This window comes from Camelus dromedarius, chromosome 1 (assembly GCF_036321535.1).
Source record: "Camelus dromedarius isolate mCamDro1 chromosome 1, mCamDro1.pat, whole genome shotgun sequence".
Taxonomy (NCBI): domain Eukaryota; kingdom Metazoa; phylum Chordata; class Mammalia; order Artiodactyla; family Camelidae; genus Camelus; species Camelus dromedarius.
The window spans coordinates 85,189,806-85,210,498 of NC_087436.1; the positions used below are offsets into that span (position 1 = coordinate 85,189,806).

Sequence of the window (20,693 nt, forward strand, 5' to 3'; positions counted from 1 at the left end):
GGAATCCTCAATCAAGTTTAAATTTCTTCCTGTTTTACATGTTTCAGTCTATAGTAGTATGTCCATTTTTATAATACTATATCTTTGACACTTTGTTTTGAGTTATATGAGCTCTAGTCTGGAATAAGAGATGTAGATTCCTTTGAAAACTGTGTATCAAAATATTAGAACAGTATTTCATAAATTTTGATTTTCAGGCATGTACAGCTGCCCAGGAGATAGGTACACATTTAAAGAATCTCTTTTAGAAAGCTTATAGTGCTTCATTAATGTTACCTGCTGTTACTATATTAGCGATAAGAATGGTGTCATCTCATTTTGCCCTGTTCTGAACAATTTATGTACATTGTCTAAATTATTCATTGCCACAGTTGTAGAAAGTAGGTAATCATTATTATCTCCACAAGTAAACTGAGACACAGTAAGGTTAGCTAATTTACTTACAATCCTATATCTCATTGGTGGCAGAGATAGGACTAGAGTTTAGACCCACCTCTATACCACATGCTATTCAGAAGTTTGTTTTAATAATAGGTTTTACTTGCTTCTCTGATCCTCCTCCGCAAATCTTTCCCTCTTAGGTGTCCTCTAAAGCTTAATTACATATTTAATATACATTTATAATGCCTTAGGCTGGTCTCATAAACCTCTCTCTATGAAAATAAATCATATTATATAATATCAACTATATAGAACATTTTTAGAGTAAAGTCACTTCACAGAAGAAACATCGTTCACTCCAAGTGATGTGGGCACTAAGCTCCATGGTGTATTAAAAAGATCTGACATTTTTTTTAAACATTTTTTAATTGAGCTATAGTCATTCTACAATGTTCCGTCAAATTCCATTGTAGAGCACAATTTTTCAGTTATACATGAACATACATACATTCATTGTCACATTTTTTTCCACTGTGAGCTACCACAAGATCTTGTATATATTTCCCTGTCCTATACAGTATAATCTTGTTTATCTATTCTACATATGCCTATCAGTATCTACAAATTTTGAAATCCCAGTCTATTCCTTCCCACTCCCCTCCCCCAGGACCTGACACTTCTATTAACTAGCTGGGCAATTTTGGACTAGTAGTTTCAAGTATTAGACCTTGGTTTCCTCATTAATGTAAGTGAGAGAATGATTCTTGACCAGCGTTTCCTAAGGTTTGTTCCACTGAATGCCAGTCTATCAGAAATGGATTTCATGATCAAGGAAGGCTAAGTAAGAGTTCACAGAATTATATATGTAGATTTAAATGTGAATGATACCTTTGGCTAAAAAACAGATTCATAACTAATAATGTGAATCAAAAATATTTTTTTCTTTTCAGTAATGCAGTACGGGAAAGGCAAATCATGTTATTACAGGTTCCTGACCAAAGGACAACAGTGGATTTGGCTTCAGACTCACTATTATATCACTTACCATCAGTGGAATTCAAGGCCAGAGTTTATTGTTTGTACTCACACTGTAGTAAGGTAAGAATTCTTTTACAGAATTTCTGAATTATAGAAACATCCATAATGATTCTAGAAAGTAATTTTATGTATGACTTGTTAATTTGTTAATTCCCCCTCATTTTTGATACATATTTTCAATTTATTATTAAATTTACTTGTAAGTATTATATAGAAATATAAGTATATAGAGATTTATAATTCTTCACATAAATTTTATGACTTAGAGCAGTAGTTGTAACTGTCTTTTATATATTAGTCAGTTATGTAAAAGGAGAACTGGAGGAGATAAAGTATACTTCCTATTTATTTATTCATTTCCCCATAATTTAAGTTCTGTGTAGTTACAGATCATTTGCAGTAGCACATAAACTTTTGACGTACGTAGGAAAATGGAGAAATTTTAATTAAGATAATATGCTGTAGCTATGTTTTATGTTTCTGTGGTACATAGAAAATGGCCTAGAATTCATGATGAACAAGACACATAACAAACACTGAATGGTTGCACCTCTGCAGTATTTTAAATGAATGATCAAACACTGAAATTCTTTTTTTCCCCCGTTTATAGTTACGCAGAAGTTAGGGCTGAAAGACGACGAGAACTTGGCATTGAAGAGTCTCTTCCAGAGACAGCTGCTGATAAAGTATGTATCTTACAGTTTTTTTTTAATTATTTTATTTCTTCACAATGAAAGACAAGACTCAATAATTTATGGGAAAATTATTTTTCAAATATTTCATTTCCTCACTTGTGACAGTGCTGTAATTATACTTTACTGTTTTTTATATTAAATTTAATTTTTTAAAACTTCATCTGCTTCTAAAAAAGATTTGAAAGGCCTGCTATTTAGTGCTAATTATATGAGAGACATATACGATCTCAGATTTAAATTAACAGTTATTACAATGTGCTAGTCTCTGCCTAGGTTTTTATATGAATTATGAAATGTCATTTATTCCTCAGACATCCTTATCTGGGTAGATAATATCTCTACTTTGAAAATATTAAAACAGAACATGAAGACTCATGGTTGGGAAGTTATAGTCAGATTTTGAACTTTGGTTTCTCTTATCATTATATTAGGTAGAAGTGTAGTGTATTAGTTACCTTTTGCTGTGTAACAAAACTTAATGATTAAATTAAATAGCATGCATTTATTATCTCATAGTTTCTGTGAGCCAAGAATCCAGACACAGTTTAATTGGGCCCTCTGGTTCAAAACTGGTCATGAGGCTGCAATCCAGGTGTCAGTAGGGGCCACAGTCACCTCAGGGCTCAACTAGGGCTGAATCTGTTTCTTAGCTTACTCAATGGTTGTTGGAATGATTGGGTTTCTCACTGGCAGTTAGACTGAGGGCCTTGGTTCCTTGCTGGCTGACGGCCAGGTACAATCCTCAGTTCCTTTCCAGGTGGCTCTTTCCATCAGAGCAAGTATGCAAGAAAATCTAGGGAGAGAAAAATCCAGCAAGTCAGTCTTTGGTAACCTAATCACAGAGGTGATGTCCTATCACTTTTGTCTACTCTGTTCATTAGAAGCATATCACTAGTGTAGGGTAGACCCTTAATCCAATCCCCATTACTATACTAAAGGGGAGGGATTATACAAGGTTGTGAATACTCAGAGGTAGGAATGATAATGAACCAGAAAGTGCCTATAACAGGTATTTTTGATCTGTCGAAAAATAAGTGGAAGGAAAGAATCAAGAATCTATATAAAAAGTGAAATAAAATAGGCAGCATACTAGGGGACAGTATGGGGGAATATCATCCAGTCATTCAACGAACCTTATTAAGTACCTCCCATGCACAGTGAGCGAAACCATCAACAAAATGGAAGGGAACCCTACCGAATAGGAGAAGATACTTGCAAGTGATATATCCAGTAAGGGGTTAATATCCAAAATATGTAAAGGATTCATTCTACTCAATAACAAAAAACTGAACAATCTGATGAATAAATGGGCAGAGGACCTGAATAGACATTTTCCCAAAGAAGGCATATGGATGGCCAGCAGACACATGAAAATATACTCATCATCTCTCTAATCATCTAATCATCAGGGAAATGCAAATCAAAACCACAGCAAGGAATCACCTGATACCTGTCAGAATGGCCGTTTTCAAAAAGACAGCAGATAACAAATGTTGGTAAAGATGTGGAGAAAAGGGAACCCTTATGCACTGTTGATGGAATTGTAAGTTGGTGCAGTCACTATGAAAAACAGTATGGAGGTTCTTCAAAAAATTAAAAATAGTACAGTCTATTAATTCTACTTCTGTATATTTACCTGAAGAAAACAAAAACACTAAGTCGAAAAGATTTATGCAACCCTGTGTTCATTGCAGGATTATAACCAAGATATAGAAGCAACCTAAGTGTCCATCAGTAGATGAATGGATAAAGATATGGTGTGTGTGTATGTGTATGTGTATGTATATACATACACACAATGAAATACTACTCAGCCATTAAAAAAAGAATGAAGTCTTGCTATTTGCAACAACGTGCATGGGTCTTGAGGGCATTATGCTAAGTGAAATAAATCAGAGAAAGATAAATTATCTCACTTATCTGTGGAATTAAAAAAACAAATGAACAAACAAAACAAAACAGACTCACAGATACAGAGAACAGACTGGTAGTTGCCAGAGGGAGGGGGTTGTGGGGTGGGACAGAATAGGTAAAGGGATTAAGAGGTTCAGTCTTTGAGTTATAAAATAAATGAGTCACAGGGATGTAATATGCAGCATAAGGAGTATGGTCAGTTATGCTGTAATAACTTTGTATGGGGACAGATGATTACTAGACTTAATGGTAATCACTTTGTAATGTATTTAAATGTTGAATCACTATATTGTACACCTGAAACTAACAATACTGTACATCAGCGATACTTTAGTTAAAAAGTGCCTTTCCAGGAAGTACTGGATATGGCTCTATATGCTGAGAATATAGCAGTGAATAACACAAACAAGTTCTCTGCTCTCATGGGCCCACATGAAAGGCTTTTTCCAAAGAGGCCTTGTCTGCTTAGAGGAAGAAGATCCAGTATGTTTTAGTAAAAAGAAATTTTCTGAGAAAAGTGCTTAAATCTAGGATTCTTTGAAATAAGGGTCATTATAGAAACCAAGGTCATATATATAGACGTTGTTCCTCCTTACTTTCTCTTTTTCCCTCATGTCTGTGTCCAGTGCTAGGAAATTCATCTAGCCCTACTTCCCAAATATACTCCAACTATGTCTACTTTCTCACCACGTTTACTGTTACCACCATAGTCTTCCTGGAGTTTAGGGAAGAAGTACACTTGAGATACATTTTTCAGAACTTCAGTGTATGAATGGTTTTAAAGTCATGAATCTAAATTGATCACCAAGAGAATGAGTATAGAGAGAAGATAACCCAGGACTAGGCACCAGGGCACTCCAACATGAAGAGGACAAGGAGACCCAATCACAGGAGACCAAGGGGAAATAGCCAGTGAGGTAGGAATAAAACTAGGAAATTCAGTTGTCCTAGAAGCCAAGAAAAGAAGATGTGTCAGTGAGAAGTGGACAATCAGCTTTGTCAGATCCTGCAGAAATTGGTTAAATTAGATGAGCACTGAGAATTGAGCAGAGTCCAACAACGTGTATTCATTTATCCATAAGAACAGACCAGGAGGAATAGTAATACGAGGGAAAGCCTGATTAGAGTGGGTTTAGAAGATAATTTTCTGGGATAAGGGGAATTAGAGTGATTTGCTTTTTAAGGTGGGAGAAATAATAGCCTGTTTGTATACTGATGAGAATGGTCTGATGGAGAAAAATTGGTGACAGAGAAAGCAGGAGAAATGCTAGAGCAATTTTCTTGAGTAGGTGAGAGAAGATGGAATCTAGTCCACAAGTGGACAGATTAGGCTTAGCAAGGTAGAGGAGCAGATGATTCAGCTGTAGAAGGGATTGGCAAACTCTGGCTCTTAGGCCAAATCTGGCCATCTGCCTCGTTTCATAACACCCACAAGCTGCAAGTATGTTTTTTTACGCATTTTTAAGTATTGAAGAAAGTCAGAAGAAAATGTTTTGTGACACATGAAAACTATATCATCAAATTCCACAGCCACACTCATTTATATGTTGCATATGGCTGCTTTTGTACTATAGCAGTTGGCCTGCAAAGCCTAAAATACTGACCCTCTGACCCTTACAGAAAAGGGTGGTGATCCCTGATCTATAGTAACATAAAGAAAGGTAGAACATGTGAGTACATATGCTGGAAGGGAGGCTGGTGTAATAGTGGGAGCTGTGGCAATACTCTACTGTGAAATGTGAAGCAGAGTCAGAGATTTGAGAAGAGGGAGGAGTGTTAAATAGTTTTCTACGAGAGTAAGAAGGTGAATGGACAAGGGAATTTTAGTCTGTTTGGCAGGAAGGATTAAGGTCTCATTGAGGTTCTTGGCTATAAAGAAAGAACAGTCACCATGTTGTGTTTCTTCAGCCATGTTAGCTGTGCAGGAACAGATGTGGACTAGGTTAAAAAAAATTGGGGTTAACCAGCATTGAGATTTTTCCCACGGAAGTGTGGTGAAGGGAGATAGAAACAAGGGAGTTGATGGTATACTCAAGAGTGTGGTTGTAATGGTTAACCATGATTTTAGGTTGGGTAAAGAGGGGAGAGAAGACATAAGTGAGAGAGTGATTGTGAAAATGTGGTAGAATCAGTGTATGAATTTGATTCCTATAGGTACCTCATGTGAGTGGAGTCCTACAGTATTTGTATGTGACAGGTTTATTTCATTTGGCATAACGTCTTCAAGGTTCATTTATGTTACAGCGTGTGTCAGAATTTCCTCTTAAGGGCTGAATAATATCCCACTGTATGTATATACCACATTTTGTTTATCCATTCATTCGTTAATGGACACTTGAGTTGCATCCATCTTTTGGCTGTTGTGAAAATGCTGCTATGAACATGGCTGTACAAATATCTGAATCCCTGCTTTTAATTCTTTTGAGAATACACCCAGAAATGGAATTTCTGGATCATATGGTAATTCTATATTTAATTTTGTGAGGAACTGTTAAGACGCTATTTTTTCATAGTAGCTGTGCTAATTTTACATTCTCGCCAGCACTGCACAAGGGTTCCAGTTTCTCCATATCCTTGCCAATGCTAATTATTTTCTGGGGTTTTTTTTTCCTTCTTTTTTTTAATAACAGCCATCTAGATGAATGTGAAGTGTTATTTCTTGGTTTTGATTTGCATTTCCCTAGTTATTAGTGACATTAAGCATCTTCTTGTGTGTTTATTGGCTGCTTATGTATCTTCTCTGCAGAAATGTCTATGCAGGACCTTCCCATTTTTTAATTGGATTGTGGGTTTTTTTTTTTTTTAACTCCTAGCCGTTGAGTGGTAGGAGTCTTTGTATATACTGGATATTAATTCTTTGCCTGATAAATGATTTACAAATGTTTTCTCCCATTCCATGGTGCCTTTCCACTCTGTAGTGTCCTTTGATGCGCTTTTGTTGCCTGTGCTTTTTAGTGTCATATCTAAGAAATCATTGCCCAATCCAGTGTCATAAAGCTTTTCCCCTTTTTTTCTAAAAGTTTTATTTCTTGTGTTTAGGTATTTGATCTATTTTGATTTAATTTTTCTGTATGATATAAGAGTCCAGCTTCATTCTTTTGCATCTTTTGTTTCTTTAAATAGAGAATAAAGCCACAACTTTCTGGCTATAAAAAATAAGTTTTCATTTCTTTTCCTAATACTACACAAGTACCTTTGTCTTGTTACGGATAAAAACTGACTTTGGGGAGGAGGAATTAACAAGCAATATTGCTAGTTTGGAATCTCCGAACTGAACCCAAGAAAACATTTATTTTACTCTTGTCTCCTTAGAGCCAGGATTCTGGGTCTGATAATCGTATAAATACAGTCAGTCTCAAGGAAGCATTGGAAAGATTTGATCACAGCCCAACTCCTTCTGCTTCCTCCCGGAGTTCAAGAAAATCATCTCACACAGCAGTCTCAGACCCTTCCTGTGAGTACCCTAACTTGAAAGTAGGCTTCCTTTAAAGAAAGTGCTTCTAAATAGTTTGTGTTACTGGTATCAGAATTTTTATCAAATGCAGCTTTCAGATAATAAGTGTTTACATTTCTGAAATACATCCCAGTGAGCAGGAGGTACATTGCTCACATTTAGCAAAGAATTGAGTTTATAAAGGAGCCTATAAAATACATAGGTAGCAATGTTGGTATAGTTTTTAATCATTCCTCAAAAAGAAAGCAGAACTGTTACAGCAACAGTTTCTTGATTCTTTAAGTTCACAGAAGTTTTTTGTGTATGTATCTTGTCTTTATGAGACTTGCATAGTTGTCGTTAAATTGGTAACCTTTAACATTTTTTAAAAAGAGCTTAGCATTTTTATTCTGCAGAGTATTAAAACTATATGTAATAAGGGAAAGGGGGTTGTTTGAATTACTCAACATTGTGGGTAGAACATCAAAGAGGTTAAACATACAAGTTCTGAGGTCTTAGGAAAAAAAATTTTCCCTATTACAGCTATTTCACTGTTATTTTTAATAAGTTATTTTACTGTGGCAAGAATACTTAAAATGAGATCTCCTCTTTAAAAATATTAAGCTTACAATACATTATTGCCGACTACAGGCACAGTGCTGTACTGCAGATCTCTAGAGCTTACTCATTGTGCTGAGACTTTGTGCTCAGTGATTAATAATTCCCCCACCCTTGCTAGTCACCATTCTGTTCTTTGATTCAGTGAATCTGACTGTTTCAGATACCTCATGTAATGGAGTCATACAGTACCTGTCTTTCTGTCATTGGCTTATTTCACTTAGCATGACGTCTTCAAGGTTCATCTGTGTTTCATATTGCAGAATTTCCTTCCTTTTTCAAGTTGAATAGTATTTCATTGTATGTATACACCACATTTTGTTAATTTATTCATCTGTCGAGGACATTCAGATTATTTTCGTATCTTAGCCATTGTGAATAGTACTTAAGTGAAAATTAGAATGTTAATATCTCTTCAAGATGCTGATTTCGATTCTTTTGGATAAATACCCAGAAGTGGGATTGCTGGGTCATATATAGTTGTCTGTTTTGAATTTTTTGAGAAACCTCCATTCTGTTTTCCATTGGCTGCATGATTTCCCATCCCACCAACGGTGTGCAAGGGTTCTAATTTCTCTACATTCCTGCCAACGCTGGTCTTTTGATTTTTTGGTAATAGCCATCCTGACAGGTAGGGGTGATATCTTATTGTGGTTTTGATTTGCATTTCCCTGATGATTAGTGATGTTGAGTATTATTTCATGTACTGGTTGGCCATCTGTATGTCTTCTATCTATTCAAGTCCTTAGGCCATTTTTTAATTGAGTTATTGGTTTTTTTTTGCTATCGAGTTGTAGGAATAGTAAACATTTTTATACTTAAAGTTTTCCTATTTTGAGTATTTTCTTTGTCCTTAAAAAAGAAATAATTAAAATGAATTATCTTACTGTCATAGATTTCATTTTTACTGAATAATTTAGAAAAATAAAAATCATTTTTATTCACTGAAATGCATTTTGAGATTAACTTTTGAAAATTGTGTTTTATAAAGTACTAATGGTCTTCTGGTTTTGTTGACTACCCTCAGCAACACCAACAAAGATCCCGACCGATACTAGCACTCCTCCCAGACCGCATTTACCAGCTCATGAAAAGATGTCTCAAAGGAGGTCATCATTTAGTAGTCAGGTAAGCTCTTTAGTTAGTACTCTTCTGAATAAAGATCTGTTAAAAGGGGAGAGAAATCATCTAGATCTTCATAAATTCATTTATTTATTGTCCCTTTCTATAAAGTTCAAAACAGTTGACCATCTATAACACTTAAAGATCTTAATTTTTGTGTGAAATGGTTGTCAAACATATCAGTCCTTCTGATTATTTTTCAGGTAAAGTGTTAGGTTTTGTTTTTTTTTTTAATTATGGAAAGCTGGTAATTTAGAGCCATTTTATATCTAATCTCAAATACCAGTCACCTTCAGTACAGTCCAGTCAGCTTTTATTGAGAGCCCATGCAAGGGAATGTGGTAGGTGCTTTGGAAGACAAAAAGAAAAATATGGCATAGGCATTTATAGATTAGAGTGGGGGACATGCCTGTACTCAGCTAAAAAAAAAAGAAAAAAATGAGGCAAATTGTAATTCAGTTATAAAGATGCCGGGGTGATATTTCTGGTGGAAGTACTCATGTATGGAAACAATTGTCACTCTAGTGTTATTTTTTATTTTGCCTCTAGTCTATAAATTCCCAGTCTGTTGGTCAATCATTAACACAGCCAGTGATGTCTCAAGCTGCAAATTTACCAGTTCCACAAGGCATGTCCCAGGTATTTTTTGTTTCTTTGTTTCAGTTGAGTATTTTAAAATTATAAATTGTATTTAATCTAATAAAGATTTTTGAAAAATATATACTTGTAGATGAAATATATCTCAACTGTGGGCATTTAAAATATCTTGGGATAGTTTTGATTGTTGATGGTGTTGGGGTACCATTGGCCCCTTAACAGGCAAGGGCCAAGGGGGATAATTGTCTTTTAGGATGCACAACAGTTTTGCACAACAAAGGATTATCCTGCTTAACCCCTATTGAGAAACACTATAGACAGAAAGATATTAAAGATGAAATATGGCTGTTCACTTTGTTCTTCCTTTGGATATTAGAAGAATTGAGTAATTTTATTCATATATTGATTCATTTGTTCATATATAAGACATTTATTGAGTTTCTTGTGTTAGATACTGCAGGTGCAGGCAGTACAGATACATCTATATTAAAAGACTTGGTTGCATCTAGAGGGAATGACAGATAACTACAATGCAATGTTACATAGTCTGTGCTCAGTGTGTAAAGACTAATAGTGAGCACGTTAGATGGACTTTTCATGCAGCCTGAGGAACTGAAGGAGGACCTTCCGGAAGAACTGTTGCTTGGGCTGTGTCCCAAAGGAGGCCTAAATACAGAAACCAGCATGACAAAGGAGGGGTATCACAAAAGTGACACTTCTGATTTTAATTTCACGCAACTTGTAATTTATGACTCTGTACTCATTCAGTGCTTCAAACACATTAAAAATACTAAGTTGTGGTAAAAATAATCCAAAATTTTCTGGTTTTGGCTTTAAAGATAACAGTATCTTAATTTCAAATAATGATCATTAACAGTAGATAGAAACAGTATTTTTCTAAAAATACCTTTATCTTACATGTTATTTAAATTATACATATATAATTATAGCTATTATAAATTATGACACTTGTACAAATATATTGACAATACTATAAATTACCTAAATGTCATAATCTTGACTTCTAACAACATATGATCGTGTTAGGTATTTAAAATAGCACTGTATTATTAGTGACTGGAGTTGCAATAGTTTTTATTAGCATTGAGTCCTCAAATGCTTTTTATTCTGAAGATTAACAGAATTTTTATGTAAGTATTTGACATATTTTCAATATAATTAGTTCATTACTCTGAAGATACTGAATAAGCATTTCTTAACATTATAAAGGAATATTTTAATGAAATAAATATCTACTACTATGTCAGAAATGTTAATAAGTTTTAAGATCTCATATTTCATTCAGTGATAAAGCCACTTTGCCTCTCAGTTCTGTGATTTTATTTCGTATTATTTTGCCTTCTGTGTTTGTTATTTTTCTGTATGTACTTAATAGAAATCCTTTAAGTGGTAACAATGTAGTATTTCCTTAAAGGTATAGATAACTTTAGTTGGCATAAAATATATTTGTATGACATAAATATAACATTTTGAATGATAAAAAATAATGTAAGGCATGATAAGGTAAAGGTACTAAAATCAAGATACTTAATTTGTAAGATTTCTGCACACTTACTATAGTCTATTGTATGGTATGATCTGGTTATTGGCAACTTCAGAAGTCAGAGTTGTATACTTTGGAAAGTAATGTTCAGTATTCTCAATACAAACTTTTGAGGATAGAGTAAAAAAGCTTTTGGGGGGCATTTTTCACTTTCAGGTGCATTCACTATTTTAAGATTAAGACAGATTTCCAATTAAGTCTCTCTTTCTGCTCTTATCCTGTATCTTGTGCTGAATAGTCATGGAAATAATTAAATGGGCCTGTATAGACTTAAGCAGTAAATTATCAAATATGGCTAAGTTTCAAGCAGGAGTAAATAGAAGCTGCTTGTAATTCAGATAAAACATAGAGAAATAAGTAAAATTGAAAACCTTATTTACGTTGAAAGTAGAATAACTGTGCTTTTATTCACTCCCTATTTACAAGTGCTTAGTCTTTAAAAGCCTAGGTTTTGTACTTGTCTGAGAACAGTTGCAGTGAAAATATGGGTAAAAATGTTATGGTTGGTTATCTGTCAGACTTATGTAACTTTCTAATGACATGCACAAAGAGGATATTCTAGGGATTCTAGAATTTGATGTGAATAACTAGGTATGAGCTACTCTTTCCTTTGTTAAAGGGGTAGAAATGAAGTAAAGTAACTTACTTTAGCAAGTGGTAGTGCCACAATATGAGCTCAGGTCTTCTAATGCCAGTGTGATTTATTCATCCTGTCATCAGTCAAGATTCAGTCAGAAGTTACAAGCCAGACCAGAAATTTAACAGCGATAATACAGAAAATTATTAACTGGTAACAGGGATTAACTTAAGAGAATTCTAAAGAATACAGGGAGAACAGGTGTAGAGAGCAGCCACTAACCGTGAGAGAGAGAGAGAGAGAGAAACTGAGGATGGAACATCTCAGAAGACACCTCCAACTAACTCCTGCCCCTCCAGGCCAGGCTAAGACTCAGATTCCATTGGGACAGGTATGGCTGTAGCCGCTGGGTGGTAGACAGATTCACTGAGGTGCCACACCTAGAGCTGAAGAACATGAAGCCACCCGCTGGGGTATCAGTAAAATTTGCTGGGCAGCTGCCCACCGGGATGCCAGTGAGACTTGCTGGAAAACCACCTGCTGGAGTGCTGATGACACACATTCTTACTAGGATGCTACCCACTGGCATCAGAGCAAGAAGTAAAAGCACCAGAACCCAGAACCCAGACAGATAAGCACCTACCTCTGCAGTATTTCCCTCCAGCAGCATCTACTGACGTGACTGTGCCTACTGACAAAGAAGGAATATTAATAGGCTCCAGCTCCGGCTCCAGTATCACAAAGTTGAGCAAAGATGGGTGAATTAGGAGCTGAGAGGCAGTACATATAAAACTGGTGTAGCATTCTTAGCTCGTGATATGCTGCTTACATTTCACATTATACAGTTAGGAGGAGAAGTGATTTTAAAGTATGTTACACTTTTTCTGTCCATGGTACTTCAGTTTCAGTTCTCAGCTCAGTTAGGAGCCATGCAGCATCTGAAAGACCAATTGGAACAAAGAACTCGGATGATAGAGGCAAATATTCATCGGCAACAAGAAGAACTAAGAAAAATTCAAGAACAACTTCAAATGGTCCATGGTCAAGGGCTGCAGGTCAGTTATTATTATATTTGAATACAAACAAAGCCTGCTGTTCACATTTTGGTTTCTTAAGAAAATGACTTAATTAAAAATGAGATGCAAGAGATACGTGTCATCAATTTAGTTCAGTAAAATACTCATTGGTTACCTATTCAGTATGATTGCTTTTACAATCTCTAAAAGACAATTCATTCCTAAGAGTGTTGCAATCAATATCATTGTTTCTCCAGATTGGAGTCATCCTTTAGCAGTCTAATATTTAGTAAGCTTAAATCCATAATATCAAAATAATACTTTATGTAGACTTCTAGGTGCATGCAGTAGGTACAGAATTTATAAGTCAATCATCAGTTATTTTTAAAATAACACACCAGTAGGTATGATTCAGATTAGTCTTATTTGGTCAGCAAATAGGGCCACTGTAAAGATATGTCTGTTTGAGGAAGTGAGGATTTTGGTAACGGGAAACTTTTAAGTGAAAACTACTTGTGTCTAATGCCAAGTATTATAAATATGAGTGATGCCAAGCTGCCAGTCCACTGACTTTGAGTAGCACCATGTTAGGGTAATGCTGGCTGATGTAATAATCTCCAACATGTAAAATGTCAAACAAGTGGAAGTTTTGAAATTTAAACACTTTTTCTGACAATTGGAAACATGGTAAGGGTTAGGATGATTGGAGGAATAAATATGAAGTACCATGTTTTATGCAGTAATTATTTATTGCTTGTTCATTCAGAATGACTTGTTACTTGCTTTTTAATCTTAATTTGTAGCTGCTTTTGCTTTTTTTAAAAAAATGCTTTCATTCTTTTTATTTATGAAGCTCATTTTAATATAATCTTTATTTTTAAAGATGTTTTTACAACAATCAGCCCCTGGTTTGAATTTTGGTTCTGTTCAACTTTCTTCTGGAAATTCATCTAACATCCAGCAACTTGCACCTATAAATATGCAAGGTCAGGTGGTTCATACTAATCAGATTCAAAGTGGAATGAATACTGGACACATTGGCACAACTCAGCATCTGATACAGCAGCAGACTTTACAGAGTACATCAAGTCAGGTAACATGATCAAGTGCAGTGGGCTTTGGAGTGTTCGATGACTGAAATGTATGGTGCTGCTTAAACAAAAATAAAGCTGTTATCTTGAACAATGCCATATTTAAAACTTTAATAGTAATCAGAGACTGTAGTAGTGAGAGTGCTTATTAAAATATTTTGTGCAAAGTTGTTCTTAAATTGTTGAATGTTAAATGCTTTCAGTATTTCGACATTTAAAAATTTTTGCTGTTTGCTTAAAATGAACATACAGACTACTTCTGTATGTTAAAAGAGTTTGACTTGCAAAACAGGCTAACCAGGAAATGTGTTACCATATGTGAAGAATATATTGTTAGGATATGATTTAATTAACATTCCAGGAGATTTTAGTAATTGGTGTGCATCTGTGAGTATAAATCCAAAGACTTCAAATGAAAAATATAAAAATGTCTAATGTCAGTCACTCACTTTGAAGAATTTTTGAAATTCTTCATGTATATTTTATATCATCCCTGTCAGGATCATGCTCCTTTTCTAAAGTCCTATCTTCCAGCAAGATATTGAAGACTAATTTCATTCTCAGTCATTCCTTTGTAGTTAGCTTTCTCCCAGAGTAATGTGTCCTGCCATTTCTTTCTCTGTCATGTCAACTATTGACAGAATGTTGAATAGTAGGAGCATACTTCTTGAATACATTTTTTCCAGGTAATCTGTCTGTGAAATCTTCTCTTTTCTAGCAGAGTCAACAGAATGTACTGAGTGGGCACAGTCAACAAACATCTCTTCCCAGTCAGACACAGAGCACTCTTACAGCCCCACTGTATAACACTATGGTGATTTCGCAGCCAGCAGCTGGAAGCGTGGTCCAGATTCCATCTAGTATGCCACAGAACAGTGCCCAGAGTGCTGCAGTAACTACATTCACTCAGGACAGACAGATAAGGTAGTTGTCGTATTTCTTAGTCATTTCAAAGATATAAATAGATTGATTAAAAAACAGTACTTTGATTTTTTAAAACATGATTTTAATTTGTTGCCTACTCTTGAATCTGAAATAGAAATACAGAATGTGTCCATTGTTTAAGGACTTTATAATGAAAAGAGTAACAAGAAATTTTATTTCCTGTCTAAAAATGTCCCAACAAATATTGTAGAATCCAAATTCGCAGCACACTGTTATACAAGTTTTACAGAAGGCTTTGTCTGAATCAGTAAAACTTGTTTCAGTACAGATGCTGATGAGTTTTCTGTGTCGTGACAATGGTCAGGGTGTATAACCACCATACTTGTTTTGAATTGGTTAAGACTGTACTAAGTGTTGAGAAAATATTATCTCATTTAATTCTTATTTAAAAAATGTATTAAGATCTTTTATTTCTCAGATAAGAAAAAAGTGAGTTTTTAATAGTTTAGTCAAGGACCAATAGCTAGTTAAGAGGGTCAGGGAGGGAATCTGAATTCAAGGCTGGGTGTCTCATTTCAAAGCTCAAGTTCTTAGATATATACTACACTAAACTGTGGGCCATTCTTTTGAAAAACTGCCACCTATGGCTTATTTTAGTGGGAAATCCAAATAGTGGACTTAGAAACAAATATTTTAAAGAAATGCCCTTTTCAAATATTAAAAAGGTATCTTTCAACAACTATAGGATTTTTATAGTCTTAAAAGTTCTATTTTTAAATACATTTTATTTTTTATGTTTTTTAGTACAATGTAAGTAGGCTGCTGCTATAATAAAATCTTGCTGTTGTATTAGACCATGTAATAGATTTTATTAAAATCCTATTAGTAATTTCCAGAGAGTAAGGAAGCTGCAGGATCACAGAAGGAATAAGAGCAGGGAGAAACTCACTGCTTCTCTTTGGAACTCAGTTCCTTCAAGTTAAAAAGTCCAATTTTCAGCTCTTACTTCTAAAAGGAAGTATTATGAATGTGCTCCATAAAAACGTAGAGGGCTAGTTTTAAAGCCTGAGGAAAAAAATCCATTAATGTAGAATGTTGACATGCATTTTAGAGGACACAATTTAGCAATTATTTGTAGACATCTGTTTTTTCAGAGAGGGAAAAAACATATTTTAGCAAACCTCCCAGTGCCTACTTAGATGAGCATGGCACATTCCTTGTCCCAGGAGATAGATCAGACTAGTAAAAGCCAAAGAGAGGTAAACAAATCAGTATTATTTGATGTGATAAATACTAAGTCTTTAGAAAGGAAGAAGTAAGCAGTTTTATGGGATGAGGCAAGCAGGTGAAGAGAGGAGTGTGGTCAGGGGAAGCTTCACGGAGGAAATACTGGCCTGAGTCTTTAAAGAGCTTGGCTTTGGATGTGCATGTGGCGGAGAGTCCAGGGAGGGTGTTCTAGGCAGAGGGAGCAGTATATTCAAAGCCATAGAAGTGAGAGTTAAGACAAAGTAGGTTGCAGAATGTCTTTTGGTGCCAGAAATGAATGAAGTACTCTCATTACAGTTTACCAGTGGGCAGTTGGGCAATTCAGACATTAATCTCTTTCCAGATTACAAAGAAATTAGTACTTAGCACTTCTGTGACTAAGCCATATTGTAAATGTTACTTATTTCTTTGGGCTTTCTTTATATGCGCATTTTTTATTCTTTTATATAGATTTTTGCATTAAATAATACATTTGGCCCTGAAGTATATAAAAATACAGTATTTTATTTTCAAAATTTGGCATGGATTCAAAATAGATTTGTTTTGTGGAACATATAAATAATAAAGTATATGCCTGTGCTCAGTCTAATACAGTTAGGTACGTTTAAACAGTTTGTGATTGTTGTTGTGTCATGCTAAGTCTACAGTAATGTCATATCTCAATTTTCTCACTGTAATGGCCAATGTTAGAAACTAACTTTGTCTCACAGAAATGGCAGATAGAATTAATATTATTCCCTGAAGAGGCATCATTTTTTTGTTGTTGTTCTTTTATTAAAGAATATGGAAGAAGAAAGGTGGGTGAGAGGCAGTATTAGTGAATTCTAACACAATGTGTACTATGTTGTTAATAAATTTGTAAATTGAGAGTAGTTTTATGTACTGTTAGAATGTCATTTTGTTTTGAATTATAAGATACAACTTGCATTGTAAATATCTTCTATAAACCTAGAGTTTTTTTAATTCTGTGACAGCTTTAAGTTTATTTTAATTAGCAATATATCTGACTCCCAAGTATCTAGAAATTTTATAAAAAGAAAAAAGTTGGTATTTTTAACAGGTTTAAAAATTGTTTTATTGTGATGAAGTATACATATTTACAGTGTTAACCATTTTCACATGGCTATTCATTGGCATAAGTACATTCACACCGTTGTGATGATCACTGCTGTCAATCTCCAGAACTTTTTTCTTCTTCCCAAACTGAAAATCTTTACCCATCAAACAATAACTCCCCCATTTCTCCTCCCCTTAGCTCCTGTAAACCACCATTCTGCTTTCTAAGCACATAAGTCCATGAATTTGACTACTCTGGATACCTCATATAAATGGACTCATACAATGTATGCCTTTTCTGACTGGCTTATTTCACTTGTAATGTCCACAGGGTTCATCCCTGTTGTAATGTGTGTCAGAATTTCATTCATTTTTAAGGCTATGTAATACTCCATTGTGTGTATATACCACATTTTATCGACCCATTCATCTTTTGATGGATACCTGCGTTGCATCCATCTTTTGGCTATTGTGAATGAACATGGGTATACAAATATCTATTTGAGTCCCTGCTTTCAGTTCTTTTGAGTACATACCCAGAAGTGGAATTGCTGGATCATATGGTAGTGTATTTTTAATTCTTTTGAGAAACCACCATTACTGTTTTCCATAGTGGGTGAACTACTTTACATTCCCACCAGCAGTGCATAAAGATTCTGATTTCTCCACATCCTTGTCAACAGGGCTACTTTCTATTTGTTTGATAATAGCCATCCTAATGGGTGTAAAGTGGCATAACATAGTGTTTTTAATTTGCATTTCCCTAATGGTTAGTGATGTTGAGCATCTTTTCATGTGCTTATTGACCATTTGTATATTTTCCTTGAAGAAATGGCGTTCAAGACCTGTGGCTGTTTTTAAAATCAGATTATTTGTTTGTTGCTGAGTTGTAAGATTGCTTTATATTTTCTGGTTATTAACCTCTTATCAGATATGATTTGCAAATGTTTTCTTCCGTGGGTTGCCCTTCCACTGTGTTGATATTGTCCTTTGATACACAAAATTTTTAATTTTGATGTCTAATTTATCAACTTTTTCTTTTATTGCCTGTGCTTTTAGTGTCATATCTAAGAAATCATTGCCCAGTCCATTGTCATGAAACTTTTTCTTTATGTTTTCTTCTAAGAGTTTCATCATTTTAACGTTTATGTTCAAGTCTTTAGTCCATTTTGAGTTAATTTTTGTATATGGTGTAAAGGTCAAATCTCATTCTTTTGCATGTGAATATCTAAAAAAGTGTTTATATTTTTGTTTGTGATTGTTTCATTTTGCTATATACATTTTTGTTTTACTGGTATCCCAAAGGGGATCTTTAAAAACATTGGGATCTTGAAAAACATTAAGGGGATCTTAAGAAAACTGGAACTTACAGCTTTTAAAAAACTAAATTGACGGTATCATGGGGATCACCTAAGAGAATATTCAGCCCACTTCCTTTTATAACGTATACCTTCTGTACTCCTGACTCCCCTTCTCTCTCTTTCCTCTTGACAGATTTTCTCAAGGTCAGCAGCTTGTGACCAAATTAGTAACTGCTCCTGTTGCTTGTGGGGCGGTCATGGTACCCAGTGCTATGCTCATGGGTCAGGTGGTGACTGCCTACCCTACGTTTGCTGCACAGCAGCAGCAGTCACAGAGCTTGTCAGTCACGCAGCAGCAGCAGCAGCAGCAGCAGCAGCAGCAGCAGCAGCAGCAGCAGCAGCAGCAGCAGCAGGGCTCCCAGGAGCAGCAGCTCCCTCCCGTCCAGCAACCATCTCAGGCTCAGCTGACTCAACCACCGCAGCAGTTTTTACAGGTAATTCTCCCCGGGGGGATGCTGTCCCAGGCCCGTTTACTTTTACAAAATGAAATTAGGGATTAAATGAACAGCTGTGTAAATGATCTGAAAAATCCATAAAAGCTTATTGTACAAGTTAAATTTCTATAAAGACAGAAAGCTTGTGCCATTTGGCTGTTTTTTCTTCCCTTGTTCTGTCTTTGGAAGACTTTTAACCCTGCCATGGACGTACTCAGTTATCTGAACTACTGGATGAAAAAAGTGGCTGCTTCCTGCCCACATCAAGGCAGGTTATGTAGAGCTCTCTCTGGCTAGAGTTTCTGGAATTCACCTTTCTTCTCTTCCTTTCTCTAGCAGCTCAGCAGGCTGTGCTCTCTACAGGGCAGAGGTATCAAAAGGGATTTTAAAAACAATTAGTATAGATTTCTTGAATATGTGTAAGCACATTTGACTGTCCTTTATGATTGGATTACTGCATTCTGTTGATTCTTATTTTGTGGTTGGCTTTATTCCTTTGATAACTATGTAAGTTTAAAAAGCTAAAGCTCTAATCTTGTTTTTAGAAACAATGCTCAGTACACATATGTAAACTAAAAAAAAGTGTAGTATATTATATATATATTTACATGCAATATAATGTGTATGTGCAAACTGTAATAATTCTACCCAATAAAACTGAAAAGGGGGAAAAATAATTAGTATAGATATTATCATAAGTTATTTTGTTGGATTAAATTTTATAATAACTTTTCAATTGTAAATTAATATCAGAGGAGAAATACTGTGGAGGCACATGTCGTAGTTAAGAACTTGGACTCAAAAGTCAGTCTGCTCTGAAATTGAGTCACTGCTGCATCCATACTGTGTGACCTTTGGCAGTTTCCTTAATTTGCTGAAATTTAGTTCCCTCATCTACCATATGGTGATGCTAATAATTAATATCTCATGGGTAAAGGGTGCATGTGAATCAGTGAGCATAATATAAGGCACATAACTAGCTGTCATTTATGACCACTGTCTTGCTCAGTGTAATAGACACTCAGATTAACCCAAATGTAAACACAGATCTCATGTAGGTATACCAGACAGGATCTACTTACCTAAAGGATACAGAAGAAAGTCACCTAGATTGGGATTGTCAGCAAGGAAGTGAGCAGGACAGATTTCCAGACCTCACTACCCTCATTGGGGGTACATAGGAGCAGATTATGACATCTGGAAATCTGTTTTTTTTTCCCTACTGGTCTAAAACCAGTAGTCTTGAATGTAGGCTAAGCCTTGACTTGTGCTGGATACCATTCCATGTGTGCCAGGTACATTATCAGTTTAAAGTTATACAACACATGGTTTGATTAGAAGATTTAGTATTGTACTGTATACCCAGCATAAATACAGTATTACTTTATCACCATTGGTGTTGGTGCAAACATAATTCTTAACTTGGTGATGTGGGAAACTAAAACAGGCTAGTTGCCTAAATATCTCTGAGAGTCATACAGTCCTTTAGACCTTAGGCCTATAGTGCAGCCATTAATGACTAGGTTTGTTATTGTTATAAAGGAATTAATGATAAGAATTTATAACAAGTTATAAACTATTATCTAGGGGAAATATATTCAATGAGAACTAAGCAAAAGCTTCAGAAGGGAGAAGGCTTGCCTTA

General features: G+C 35.2%; 1 protein-coding gene across 14 annotated transcripts in view; it reads left to right on the forward strand.

Annotated features, from left to right (window-relative positions):
- The window catches only part of CLOCK (clock circadian regulator), a 112,285-nt gene that overhangs the window by 82,699 nt on the left and 8,893 nt on the right, over nt 1-20,693 (forward strand). For 12 of the 14 annotated variants that reach the window (XM_064486428.1, XM_064486439.1, XM_064486441.1 and 9 more), the window contains 9 exons: nt 1,332-1,479; nt 2,030-2,105; nt 7,341-7,482; nt 9,107-9,207; nt 9,751-9,840; nt 12,842-12,994; nt 13,839-14,048; nt 14,765-14,970; nt 18,748-19,048. In XM_064486428.1, coding sequence (XP_064342498.1) covers nt 1,332-1,479; nt 2,030-2,105; nt 7,341-7,482; nt 9,107-9,207; nt 9,751-9,840; nt 12,842-12,994; nt 13,839-14,048; nt 14,765-14,970; nt 18,748-19,048 — 1,427 coding nt within the window. The remainder of the gene's footprint in view (nt 1-1,331; nt 1,480-2,029; nt 2,106-7,340; nt 7,483-9,106; nt 9,208-9,750; nt 9,841-12,841; nt 12,995-13,838; nt 14,049-14,764; nt 14,971-18,747; nt 19,049-20,693) is intronic. The other 2 variants (XM_064486466.1, XM_064486471.1) reach the window with 2 other exon arrangements.